We start from the raw sequence: 14538 nt of genomic DNA on the forward strand, positions 1-14538 counted from the left end.
AAATATGACTCAGCTCTTCCTCTCCTCACTCGTCCCGTTTTCCACTTAGGCTGGGTTGTTAGTTCAGGTTTGGCTTGACTGAACTGTCACCAACATAAGGAATAATATTTTCCACCAAACTTCCCCTCACTTCCTTCCTTCATTTTTAAAATATACTTTTATTTACTATTGGATAGAGACAGAGAAATTGAGAGTGGGGGAGGAGGTAGAGAAATAAAGAGACACCTACAGTTTGCTTCACCACTTGTGAGTTTTCCCTTTGCAGGTGGGGACTGGGGGCTTGAATCTGGGTCTTTGCGCATTGTAATGTGAGTGCTTAACCAGATGCACCACTTCCTGGCCTTCTTTTTTACCCTTCTCTTCCCCCTCCCTTCCCTCCCCTCCCCTCCCCCTCCTCCCTTCCCCTCCTCTTTTTTTTTTTTTTTTTAGAGGCTGAGAGAAAGAGATCACAGCCCCAAACCTTGCTCCAAACAAATGAGGGCTGGTTTGTGCACATGGCAAAGCAGCAGACAATTCGAGTGAGCTATTTCATCCTCCTCCTCCCAAACTTTCCATCCTAACTCAGCTCCAGCAACTTCACTTCCAGTTGCTTCCCTATTTAGATTGCAAAATAGAAGGAACAGAGAAAATGTCCTCAGTTTCCACTTAGCACCTCCCTTCTTAAATAGAAAAAAAAAAAAAAAGGTAAACACAAGGTGTATTTTTTGTTTGTTTGTTTGGTTGGTTTTTCCAGAAAATCAAACCATACAGTGAAGAAATACTCCACATTACTCCCCTTCAACCTGAACCCAGTTCCACTCCCCAGAGATAGATACCCTTTCAGAAAGAATCTTAGTTGCAAATTTAGGGGTTGAAGTGAATTCATCCAGCAGAATGCAAGCCTACCATGTACAAGGCCCTGGGGTGGAGCTCCATGGATGGACATGAGGGGCTGTGATGGCTCTCCTCTCTCTCTATCTCTCTTTCTCCTCGTTTCTCTCTTCTCTTCTATTTCATTTCTTGCCGTGCCAGAGTGTTACTCATGCATGACTCACCACTCCCACAAACACTCTGATTTATACAGAGAGACGGGGAATGAGAGGGAGGAGAGATGTCACAGTACCGGTTTCCCCTGCTGCCCCAGAACCTTTCACGTACTGCTGGGGCGCAAGTCAGGGTCACGGCACAGGATAAGGCATGCATCCTACTTGATGAGCTGTCTCTCTGGCCCTCCCTCTCTAAATAAAATAAAAAGTGGGTACAACATTTAAAAAAAATCAAAAGTTTAGAACCTGCAGTATTTTCAAGTGCAGGATAATGGGGGAGTTGCTTCTGATGTAAGATAGCATAAAGGTTATGCAAAAGACTCTCCTGCCTGAGGCTCCAAAGTCCCCCACTCATAAACCAGAGCTGAGGGAGTCGGGTGGTAGCTCATCGGGTTAAGCACATGCAGCACAAAGCGCAAGGACCAGAGTAAGGATCCCAGTTCAAGGCCCTGGCTCCCCACCTACAGGGGAGTCGCTTCACAGGCAGTGAAGCAGGTCTGCAGGTGTCTATCTTTCTCTCCTCCTCTCCGTCTTCCCCTCTTCTCTCAAAGTCTCTGTCCTATCCAACAACAACGACAGCAATAACAACAATAATAACAACACCGATAAACAACAAGGATAACAAACGGAAAAAAATAGCCTCCAGGAGCATAAGTCCAAAACCCTGTATTTGACTCAGGGCAAGAGGAATCATGAAGAAGCTGCAGACCCAAGTCAGGGAACTCAGCCGATCTCTGATTTCTCCCTCAGCACCCAGATTGTGGGAGCTAGAGGCTCTCACAACCACCCTCTGAAATGTCTGTCCCTCATCCCAGCCTCCAGACAGTGCTAATGCCTAAATGCCCTCATCTCCTGTCCCCGCAGGAAGAAGATATGCCCACCCTCTGTGTGTTCAATGCCGTGACCAAGGAGACCATATCGATAACAGAGGCCATTTCCCTCCTCGGCACAAAAGTGTCCCATCTGAGAACCCTGGTAGCTGGGAGGTGCGGCTTCCCCGTGAGTGTCTTCTGTCTCCGGACCCCAGAGGGCGTGGAGATGTATGACTGCAACACCCTCGCGGATTACCGGACCAGCTTCGGTACTGCCGCTGCATTTGGTACCAGCCATCAATCAGCACTAGGGTCCTTTGAGTCCTAGCCACCAGAGGAGTTGTTTCTAAGCTAACACCGCTGTGAGGATGTAAGCTGAAGCCTCTGCTCAGCGTCTGGATCTGTAGACTAAGACTTAACGCCCTGCAATGTTTACTCTTTTTAAAAAATATATTTATTTTAGGGACCAGGCAGTGGCGCACCTGGTTAAGCGCACACATTACAGTGCTCAAGGACACAGGTTCAAAGCCCCTGGTCCCACCTGCAGGAGGAAAGTTTCACAAGTGGTAGAGCAGGGCTGCAGGTGTCTCTCTGTCTCTCTCACTCACAATCTCCCCCGCATCCCTCAATTTCTCTCTGTCCCTAGCCAGCAAATAAATAAATTTGTTTAAAGATATATTTTTATTAGGGGGTGGGGCGGTAGCGCAGCGGGTTAAGCGCACGTGGTGCAAAGCACAAGGACCCGCATAAAGATCCCGGTTCCAGCCCCTGGCTCCCCACCTGCAGGAGAGTCGCTTCACAAGCGGTGAAGCAGGTCTGCAGGTGTCTATCTTTCTCTCCCCCTCTCTGTCTTCCCCTCGTTTCTCCATTTCTCTCTGTCCTATCCGGCAACAATGACATCAATAACAACAACAATAATAACCACAACAACGATAAAAACAACAAGGGCAACAAAAAGGAAAATAAATAAAATTTTTTTTAAATAATTTTTTATTTATTACTGACTAGAAACAGAGAGAAGGGAGTCAGGCTGTAGTGCAGCGGGTTAAGCAACATGGCACAAAGCGCAAGGACCAGCGTAAGGATCCTGGTTCCAGCGATCCCCACCTGCAGGGGAGTCGCTTCACAGGCGGTGAAGCAGGTCTGCAGGTGTCTTTCTTTTTTTTTTATTTATTTTTTATTTTTTTATTTTTTTATTTTTTGCAGGTGTCTTTCTTTCTCTCCCCTCTCTGTCTTCCCCTCCTCTCTCCACTTCTCTCTGTCCTATCCAACAATGATGACATCAATAATAACTACAACAATAAGACAAGGGCAACAAAAGGAAATAAATAAGTATTTTTTTAAAAAAAGAAACAGAGAAATTGAGAGAGGGGAGGAGATTGAGAGGCACCTGTATCCCTGCTTCATTGCTTGTGAAATTCCCCCAGTATAGGTGAGGACCAAGAGTTTGAACCTTGAGCACTATAATTTGAGTGCTTAACCAGGTGTACCACACCTGGCCCCTATGTTTACTCTCTTTACTGAAAATGGGAGGGGGGGACTTGTCACCAGTGTAAGCACAGTGTTAGAGCACAGGATTCACATGGGTGAGGTCTTAGGTTTGATCTTAGGATATAGATAGATAGATAGATATTTATATTTTAATTCAGAATTTTTATTTATTCATAAGAAAGATAGGAGAGAGAGAGAGAACCAGACATCACTCTGGTACATGTACTGCCAGGGATTGAATTCAGGACCTCCTGCTGGAGAGTCCAATGGTTTATCCACTATGCCACCTCCCAGACCACTTAATTCAGAATTCTTATCCAGAAATATATTTATGTTTATCAGAAAGGTCATGATGGGGGCTGGGTGGTGGCACCCTCAGTTGAGGGTGCACATTATCATGCACAAAGACCTGGGTTCAAGCCTCCAGTCTCCACTTGCATGGAGGAAACGTCACAAGTGGTGAAGCAGGTCTGCAGGTGTCTATCTTTCTCGCTCCCTCTTTATCTCCACCTCCCCTCTCAATTTCTCTGTTTTGTCAAATAAAACAGAAAGAAAAAAAGGGGGTGGGAATGACCGCCAGGGGAAGTGGATTAGTAGTGCAAGAACTGAGCCCCAGAAATAATCCTGGTGGCAATGAGAGAGAGAGGGACAGGAAGAGAAAGAGAGAAGGAGAGAAAAGAAAAAAGAGAAATAGGAGGGAGGAAAAAAGAAAAAGAGAAAGAAGGGAGAAAAAAACAAAGAGAGAGAGATCATGATGCATTTTTACATAGAAAAAATATCGTTGCAAGGAACCTAGAGCTCTTCCCACTGATCCACAGAGCCTTGTAGATGTCCTTGAACTAGACAGCTTTGCTTTTCGAAAATACTAGCTTTGCACTTAATCTTACTTCCCCTGATTATCATATTTGCTTAATCTTTCCTGTTATTCTGCACTGTGGTTCTCAAAACTTTAACATCAGTAAGAATCCATTTTGTTCAGCAGAAATTAAGTTCTAGAATTTGTCCCCAGAACTTCTCCCCGTCAATATCCACCTATTCTGTGTGCTTGATGGACATACGGGGTGGGAGTGAGGTGAGGTTACATGAGCAAAGACACAAAAATAGCTACGTTTCTCCAAGCAATTTATAAAATCTAGTTTTCTTTCTTTTCTTTCTTTCTCTCTCTCTCTCTCTTTCTTTCTTTCTTTTTGTTTTCACCATGGTTATCGCCGGGACTCACTGCCCACACTACGCACCACTCCTAGTGGCTATTTTTTCTTTTTCTTTTTTATTGAATAGGACAGAGAGAAATTGAGAGGGGAGGGGGAGATAGAAAGGAAAGAGAAAGATAGACACCTGCAGACCTGCTTTACCACTTATGAAGCGGACACCCCCTGCAGGTGGGGTTCCGGGGCTCAAACCCAGTCCTTTCACATGGTGATATATGTGCTTAACCTGGTGCGCCACCAGCCAACCTATAATCTAGTTTTTCAGTGAAATTCCAAAGGTGAAATGAGAAATCCAGGGTGACTGTGCTTTCTCAAACAGCCAGCTCACCTCCATAAAGCACAGGATAAAAAATGAATAAAAAATAAATAGTCCTTTAACAACCGTTCCTCCTAGCTTCTCCAGTCAAGGAGCCATCCCTGATATTGTCAAGAGTTAAACCCTTAAACCCAGCTCCTTTCCAAAATCAGTGGAATGGCACAATGTTTGGGAGAAGCAGTCAAGCTCAGATGAGAAAGTGTAGAATGAAGTAGCTCAATTAATCATCAAGTGCACTAGCCCACAGAGGAATATATAAAATGCCTCTGCATCTACAGTACAGTAGTAGAAACACATAATGCATGATATGCACACACACACACACACATACACACACACACACACACACATATACCCTTTACAACCTACTCGGTCATCCCAACGTGGGTCAGGGTCTCAATGCGGGGGATTCTGGGGAAGGTGGGGTGTAAGCGCCCAAAGCTGCAGGACTATGGATTATCCGAGAGGCAAGGGGAAGAAGGCATTCTAGGCTCTGGGTCAAGAGCAAAACATGACCAGTGGCTCATGAACATGGGCTAATCCAGGAAGGACAGAAAGAGGAGACTGCTCTATAGAGTGAAGGAGTCTCGCTAAGGTCCATGAGAAATGAGGAGGTCAGATGAAGGAGGGTTTTAGCAAAGGAGACTACAGAGCACAGGCTTGAGGATCTCAACACCAGAGCCAGCAAGATCCTTGACCAAGTGAGTCACCACCCAGTCCCTAAAACTATTTTTATTTGGAGCTAGGTGATGGTGCACCTGGTTAAGTGCACACACTACAGTGCACAAGGACCCTGGTTCAAGCCCCTGTGTTGTTAAAATTTCGGGAAGGCTCTTGCCGGGTGGGTTAGCTTCACGGTGGTGAACAGAGACGCGGAGACAACGGCTGGGCAGGGAAGCTGTATTTCTTTATTCAGGAACAACGATTCACAAACTAAGACAAACTAATCACCAAACAGAACTCGGCTGTCTCTTTGCGGCGGCACAAGCACTCCCTCTTACTCTGTAACTCGGGAACTCTCCAACTCTGGAACTCTGGAACTCTCGTACTGGGGAACCCTCTGAAACTCTTCCACTGTGGAACTCTCTCTTACTCTGTAACCCTGAAACTCTCGAACTCAGGAACTCAGGAACTCTGGCCCTCTCGAACTCAGGAACCCTCTCCCAGGGTTCCTTGGGGCGGGGCCAAGCAGGCCCGCGAAATTAACAGGACTCATCCAATTCTCTTGGCGGGGGAGGGCTAGAACAAGCCAATGTAAAGCATAAGACACCCCTGGTTCACAACTGCAGGGGGAAAGTTTTGCAAGTATTGAAGTAAAGCTATAAGTGGCTCCCTATCTCTCTAACTCTATCTCTCCCTCTTCTCTCAATGTCTCTCTGTCTCTATCCAATAATAAATCAAATTAAATTAAAACTTTAAAAATATTTTATTTTATTTCAACAAGAGAGAGATACAGAAAGACACACAGAGAGAGCCCAGGGCATTGCTCAGCTCTAATTTAGAGTGGTGCTAGGAACTGAACCTGGGATCTTGAAGCCTCGGGCATAAAAGTCTTTTCCTTAACCATTAGCCTGCTTCACCAGTCCAATTTTCAAAAAATATTTTATTAATTGATTGATGCAAAAAAGGGAAAAACAGAGAGAGAGAGAGAGAGAGAGATATCACACCAGAACATCACTCTGGCATATGCTGTGCTGGGGATCAAACTTGGGACCTTGTGCTGACAAGTCTAATGCTGTAGCTGCCGTGGGCATCTCTGGGTTGTTTTTACAAAGAGGAGGCACCACAACAGCTATAACAACAATAACAATAACAACCACAACAGGGCAACAAAATGGGAAAAATGGCCTCCAGGAGAAGTGGATTTGTAGTGTTGGCACCGAGCTCCAGTGATAACCCTGGAGGAAAGAAATAATAAATAGTAATAATAATAATAATAATGAGGTACCAAGACCCCACCTTTAGGATAGCAATATTAAAGCCGAGAAGAAAAAAAAACTTATGCTTGTGATAAACATCTTTAAAAGTGAGGAAACTCGGAGAAGCGTGGCTTTTCCTAAAAGCTACTCAGGTAAGTAATAGTAAACCTGGGAGTAGCACTGAGGCTTCCTTTCTTCTCCTAAAGGTTTATTTGATATGAAATGTGAGAGAGAGAGAAGCCAAGGTCACACTGAAGTACCTGTGCTGCTAGGGATCAAGTCTAGAGGTCAGGCAATGCAAATCCTACACTCTTCTAGATGGGTCCTTTTCCCAGCCTCAACAACTGACTTCTCCTCTTGCTCCATCTCTTCCTCTTCCTCTTCCTCTTTTTTTTTTCCACCAGGGCTATCACTGAGGCTTGGTGCCTGCACAATGAATCCATTGTTTCTGGTGGCCATTTGCTTCCCCACTTTTTTTTAAATCTTTATTTATTTACCGGATAGAGACAGCCAGAAATTGAGAGGGGAAAGGAGGAGATACAGAGGGAGAGAGACAGAGAGACACCTGCAGCCCCGCTCCACCACTCACAAAGCTTTCTGCAGGTGAGGACTGGGGGCTCGAACCCAGGTCCTTGTACAATGAAACATGTGCACTTAGCCTGGTGCACCACCACCCGGCCCCTCCACTTCTTAAAAGTTAATTGGTCCTTTTATTTTCCTTCATTTGATAGGCTAGAGAGTTGGAGAGAGAAGGAAGAGATAAAAGAGAAAGAGAGACACCTGATGTATTTGCTTCACAGCTCATGGAGCTTTCCCCCTGCAGGTGGGGAGCAGGGGCTCAAACCTGAGCCCTTATGTATGGTAACATGCGCACTTAACTAGGTGCACCACTGCCCGGCCCCCAAACTGACATCTTCTAAGAAAGCACATGTTACCGGGCACAAGGACCCAGTCCCCACCTTCGGGGGGAAGTTTCACGAATGGAGAAGCTGTGCAGCAGGTGTCACTCTTTCTCTCTCCCGCTCTACTTGCCCTTTCCCGCTCAATTGCTCTCCGTCTCTGTCCAATAAGTCATCAACAACTGAACAATCTCCATGTGAGTAAAACGGCTTCAGTACAGACAACAGAGCTCAAGCCAATGGTAAAGTAAGGTGAAGGGATATGGAGTAATAAGGCCACGGGCAGCAGGGCAGAGATTCCTTAGTCACAGTGGCCGAAAAATGACCTCGCATAGGATATGGTGGTTGAACTGCAAGCAAGAACACTGCCCCAAGTAAATCAGGATGGAGATGCTTTGAAACAGTAGAAATAGAACACTGCCAGTCTGGACTAGTGGCTCTGCCTGTGGACTCTAACAATAGAAACAGAAACTTTTTTAAAAAGTCTTTTTTTTTTTTTTGCCTCCAGGGTTATTGCTCGGGCTTGATGCCAGCATTAGGAATCCACTATTCCTACCAGCCATATTTTCCATTTTATTGGCTAGGACAGAGAGAGATTAAGAGAGAAAGGGGAGACAGAGAGGGAAAGAGAAAGATAGACTCCTGCAGTCCTGCTTCACCAATTGCAAAGCTTCCCCCATGCAGGTGGGGAGCCAGGGGCTTGAACCCAGATCCTTGTGCTGGTCCTTGTGCTTCATTACTATTTGCACTAAACTGGGTGTGCCACTGCCCAGTGCCCTGAAACTACAAGTCTTGGGGTCAGGTGGTGGTGTGCACCTGGTTAATCGCACACACTACAATGTGTTCAAGCCCCTGGGAGCCACTTGCAGGAGAAAAACTTCACAGGTAGTGAAGTAGAGCTACAGTTCTCTCTCTCTCTCTCTCTCTCTCTCTTACCACAGCACTGCTTAGCTCTGGTTTGTGGTGGTGCAGGGGACTGGACCTGGGACTCAGAGCCTCAGGCAAGAAACTCTCTTTGCATTAACCATTATGCTATCTACCCCTGCACTCTCATTTCTTCTCTATCTCCCCTACCCCTCTCAATTTCTCTCTGTCTCTATCCAATAATAAATAAGTAAAAATTTAAAAAAAGAAGGAAAGAATGAATGAAAGAGACAGAGAAAGAAAGAAAAGAGAGAGAGAGAGAGAGAGAAAGAAAGAAAGAAAGAAAGGAAAAAGTTTGTACAAGTCTTCAGGGGCCAGGGAGATAATGCAGCAGGAGTACACGGGACAAATTCAATCCCTGCATCAACAATAGCCAGAGTGAATCTGGTAGAAAAGGAAAGGATTTGGAGTAGGGCACCAAAGTATAAACCCTGGGGTGAGGGTGAGGGTAAGGGTGAGGGTGGATGTTCAGCTTCACAGGGCAGCGGGTGTGTGTGTGTGTGTGTGTGATGGGACACAGTCCTTTAGTAGTGTGAATGGTGTTTATGTACACTCCTATTAATTTGTAGTCGTATAAATAATTATTTAATTAATATGAGAGGGGAAAATTGATTGTCTCAAACTTTTTAAAGCACAGACTGAGTCTTTTTAATACATAGGCTAATAAGTATAGTCTTTAATATGTTGGCTCTCTTAAAAGCCTAGAGCAGAAAGAACAGAAGCAACCAGTGGCACAGCTACATACAAATAATGTCAAAGGGCATAAATTATGGTGATGTTGTGTATGATGCAGCAAGTCCTAACAAAGGGATACTTCAAAGTTAATCCAATTGCCAAATCATATAATTACAGCAATAACTATCTATTGTCTTCTTAACCCTAAGACATCAGGAACCTCCCGCTTCCTCTACAGAGCCTATATTTCCCCCAGTCCTGGAACCTCTAGGTTGGGGCTCACTTTCCTGCATCCTTCTCTCAATTCATGCCAAAAGATACTGCATATGCTGTTCCCAACCCAATCAACGCAACGAGTACCACCTCAGCAGCTTCACTTCAGACTGTGTCCAGAGACATCAGGCATGGAATATCAACCCTTCACCCTCATTACTCGCGTGAGACCTTTCCTATCATAGAATTCTCTAATTCCATTCCAGGTGGTTCACTTCCTAACAAAGTCACAAAACCTAGATATAGACCAGGTCATGTGATATAGAGCATATGTTCACATGTATCCATAAATTAGGGCAAAATATATACCTGAAAGCAAAAGTACACAATAGTCTGCAGTGAGTCAGTATAAAGTTCCTAATGAAATAGTGTCTACTTATACTTAGATACCCTCCTCACCTACCTCGTATCAGTTCTCTCAGTCACTCCAAAGCTAACCTTATCAAAGCAAGGACTGCAAAAGCTGAATAAGGGCAAGAGACTGGCATACTTTAACGATGACTTTTTAGTCACTATCAGGCCACCCCATCAGCTGGGGCCCTATTCGGGGAGTCCTGAAGATTCCCAAACAGACATGATGGGCCTAGACCTCGAGTAGATCCCTCTCTCCATTGTTACTATTCATCTCTATCAGGAACAACAAAATAGACCCCTTTGTCGGTCCCCCATAGGACCTTGTCCTCAACTTGCCCCAGACCACATCAAATCGATGGGGGTTATAGTCAACAATATTTATACCCCTTTCCCATATTAGGGAGCTACTTTCTTCCCTGATCCAGATTTCTGTCCCTTTTCCAGCCATGACATCATCTCTCCAGACAATAACTTGGATCCACCTGCATATCAGATTTCAGGCTCAAAGGGGAAAAAAAAAAAAAAAACCCTAGTATATCCACAGGCCCTTTGGAATATAATTAAAATATGCCTACTAGCTATCTACAAAATGGAGGACGCCCCAACTCTTTATTTACACTATTCCAGCCTTTAGGTTCATGATTGGTCAACAATTTTTTTGGCTTTATATGTTAACTCTCTTTTCAGCCACCAGGTTCTAGATGCTACCATGATACCAAACAGACTTCCCTGGACAGACAATCCCACCAATGTGTCCTGGAGCTCTGCTTCCCCAGAGGGGAAGCCACCCCACTAGGGAAAGAGAGACAGACAGACTGGGAGTATGGGTCGACCTGTCAACGCCCATGTTCAGCTGGGAAGCAATTACAGAAGCCAGACCTTCCACCTTCTGCGTCCCACAATGACCCTGGGTCCATGCTCCCAGAGGGATAAAGAATAGGAAAGCTATCAGGGGAAGGGAGGGGAGATGGAGTTCTGGTGGTGGGAACTGTGTGGAGTTGTACCCCTCTTATCCTATGGTTTTGTCAATGTTTCCTTTTTATAAATTAAAAAAAAAAAGGAAAGGAAGGGAGGGGAGGGAAGAGGGAAAGGGAAGGAGGAAGGAAGAAGGCAAGGGGAGGGGAGGGAGGGGAAGGGAGGAACTGTAAGTCTCTAGGTCTTAAGATGGGAGCCAGTGTGTCTCAAGTTCAGAGGAGATAGAATAGAGGGAAACCAAATGGAGGAAGATGAGAAAAGTTAGAGTTGGGGTGGGTGGAGGAGCAGTGGAAGGCAGACAAGGAGGAATCTGGGGCTTACCCCCAGGAAACTCGTGTTATGAGAAGATCAGAAAGCTGAAAAAAGATACTAGGAAACCCCTGCCTGCAGGACCAGGGGAATGTGAAACCAGGAGGGGAAGGTTTTTGAGAAGACAAACTCCAGCTGCAGAAAACATATTGCTTTTATGCACTGTAACCCCCGGCGACTCCTATTTTGTGATGGAAAAGAGGAAAGGACTAGCTAGTGAGCAGCTTGGAATTCTACCCATAGACCACTCAGAAGGCCCAAGATGTCCATTTAGGACGTCCTACCTTGGTTTCCCTAGTCTACTCTTTCAACAGGACAGCATAGCTTCTGTTTGTGCATACACACACACACACACACACACACACACACACACACACACACAGAGGCTGTTTTTAGTTACTTTGGCATTCTATGTAATCACCATGCAGATGACAAAACAATTCACAGAAGTTATGCGGCTTTTCTAAACCACAGTGGACTGTTAGCTTATTGCAAAACTACTTTGCAGGCTACATTTAGCTCAGAAGCAATTGTTAGATGCTTTAAAAATTGCTGGGTCCTTAAAAATCTTAAAACTTGCTGCAACCACAAACTTTCTCTCTCTCTCTCTCTCTCTCTCTTGATCTACAGGCTCAATGCTACGTTTGGATGTCTGGGATGGATGGAAGGAATTCCTGATGGGCTGTCTCCTGGGACAGACACTTAAAGTCCAACGCTACTTATCAAAAGAAGGGCCAGTGCTCAAGTATGGAGCTAAGGCAAATGTGTAATCAGTCGAAGTGGCTTTTAGCAAATTTCCAGAGCGCCTTAATTCTGCAGGTCATCCCACAGCTGGGTTGCCACCCCATGTGAATCCATTTAGTATGTCTAAGTTGGACACTGTCGCTGCTGCTTTGATGGAACAAGAGTAGGGGATGGCACCAAGGCTGAAAGGTTCTGGTACAGTATTCTGGAAGCCTGTCCTCAGGAGACACCAACTATTTATGTGGGAGACCTCAGTTTGGCTTAAAGGTCAAGCTTTGCACAAGCACTTTGAAAGACCATCTATCATATTAAGTACTCAGCAGCTCTGACATCCCATTATTTTAAAATATACTTGCTGGGTGGGGAAAGACAACATAATGGTTGTATAAACAGTCTGTTGCCTGAGGCTCTGACGTCTCAGGTTCAGTCTCCCACACCAAGATAAATCTAAGCTAAGCAGTTCTTTGATAATAATAATAATAAATACACATGCTAATTGATTGACTAAAAATATTAGCTATTCCTCCTAAACCCCCCCCCCATATAACTTTCACTAAAATTATTAGTAAAAATTTAGGTCTGGCAATGACACACCCAGTTGAGAGCACCATGCACAGGGACCTGGGTTCAAGCCCTCCATCCCCACCTGCAGTGGGGGGAGTTTCATGAGTAGTGAAGCAGTTAGTATCTTAGGTGTCTTTCTTTGTCTCTCCCTCTGTCCTTCCTCCTTCTTTCTCAGTTTCTCTCTGTCTCTACTCAGTAAATAAATGAATAAAATGTTTTTTAAAGTATGGACTGTGTGGTGGCGCACCTTGTCCATGCACAAGTACTGAAGTTCAAGATCCCGTCCTCAACTGCAGGAGGAAAGTTTCATGAATGGTGAAGTAGGGCTGCAGGTGTCTCTCTCTCTCCCTCTGTGTTTCCCCCTCCCCTCTCAGTTTATCTCTATTTCTAGCAAATAATTAAAATATTCAAAAGACATTTTTAAATATTAAGAAGTATTAAATATGAAATATGCAACCACTCATACCATACATAAAAGGCATATGCCTCACTACCAGTTAATGTCAACTCAGTAGCATTTTTGAGCAGCGCCCCCTTGTGGGTGATTTAAGCCTACACACCCACTGAGCTCTAAAGTGGCACCCAGCTTTATAATACCAGCTTTTGCAACTTCACAAAATACTCATACTATTTTTCATTAACTTCTGCTCGAGGACAATGATCTTCCTCAAAGCCTCAGGCTTTAGAGTCTGTTTCCATAAGCATTATGCTATCTCCCTCACTCCAGCCCGCATTCTTTATATGTGCCCAGTAGGATGCTGTGTAAGCAGACCTACACAATTTATTTGAAATATTTTCTTTGGGGTCGGGGAGACAGCTCAGTAGAGAGCAGGACTTGCAATCCTGAGGCCCCAGGTTCATTCCCTGACACCAAATATACCAGAGCTTAATGGTACTCTACCATATCTCCCTTTCTCCTCTCTCTCTCTCTCTCTCCCTCTCTTCACCTCCCCCCCCCCATAAAACTAAAACTTTTTTTTTTTGCCTCCATGATCGTCACTGGGGCTTGGTACCTGCACTATGAATCCACTGATCCTGGAGGCCATTTTTTCCCATTCTGTTGCCCTTGTTGTCACCCTTGTTGCTGTTTCACTTTTATTGTTGTCATTGTTGGATAGGACAGAGAGAAATGGAGAGAGGAGGGGAAGACAGAGAGGGGAGAGAAAGATAGACGCCTGCCGACCTGCTTCATCGCCTGTGAAGCGACTCCCCTGCAGGTGGGGAGCCAGGGGCTTGAACCGGGTTCCTTACACCAGTCCTTGCACTTTGTGCCCTATGAGCTTCACCCACTGCGCTACCACCCGACCCCCTAAAACTTTTTTTTTTCAAGAGCCAGGGAAAGAGCACAACACTAACACCCAGGACTTGCAATGCAAGATGTCCTAAGTTTAATCCCCAACACCAGCAACAACCAGAGCTGAGTGGTGTTCTGGTAATAAATAAACACATGCCAGAGTAAAGTCTCCCCTGGTAGTGTGTATGTCTTGCCAAGTTTGTGGTTCATTCTGAGCCCCAGCAACAGACAGAAGAGCCATAGCACCAGAGGAAGCGCCAGGATTCTCTCTCTCTCTCTCTCTCTCTCTCTATATATATATATATATATATATATATATATATATATATATATATGAAATAAAGTGAAAAAAGTCAGCCCAAGAGCAGTGAAACTGTACATGTACATGAGGCTCTGGTGTCTCAAAAAGAAAATACAACAATAAAATATGGATTGGAAGGCAGCTCACTGCCTGATTATGGGCAAGGGCTCTGTTTGAAGCCTGGAACATATGGGACCATGATGGATGGCACCAGGGAAAGCTCCCCAGACAAAGAAGTGGTGCTGTTCTCCCTCCCCCCACCCCAGATAAAAGAATGAAAAACTCAGTCCAGTAACGTGTGGAATCACACAGGATGGTGGCTGAGTGATGCAAAAGGAGGAGGAGAAGGAAGAGAAAGTGTTTTGAGGTTTGAAGCTAGGTGGTGGCACACCTAGTTAAGCACAGGAACTACAGTGCAAGGACCCAGGTGCTAGCCCCTGGTCCTCACCTGCAAG

The 14538-nt window shown here is 45.0% G+C and overlaps 1 protein-coding gene across 2 annotated transcripts in view; it reads left to right on the forward strand.

Annotated features, from left to right (window-relative positions):
* Window positions 1-14538, forward strand: part of ANKUB1 (ankyrin repeat and ubiquitin domain containing 1) — a 52115-nt gene that overhangs the window by 22455 nt on the left and 15122 nt on the right. The window contains exons 3-4 of one of the 2 annotated variants that reach the window (XM_007518058.2): window positions 1890-2106; window positions 11811-11925. In XM_007518058.2, the coding sequence (XP_007518120.1) occupies window positions 1890-2106; window positions 11811-11925 (332 nt within the window). The remainder of the gene's footprint in view (window positions 1-1889; window positions 2107-11810; window positions 11926-14538) is intronic. The other variant, XM_060197537.1, reaches the window with a different exon arrangement.

This window comes from Erinaceus europaeus, chromosome 9 (genome assembly GCF_950295315.1).
Source record: "Erinaceus europaeus chromosome 9, mEriEur2.1, whole genome shotgun sequence".
Taxonomy (NCBI): Eukaryota; Metazoa; Chordata; class Mammalia; order Eulipotyphla; family Erinaceidae; genus Erinaceus; species Erinaceus europaeus.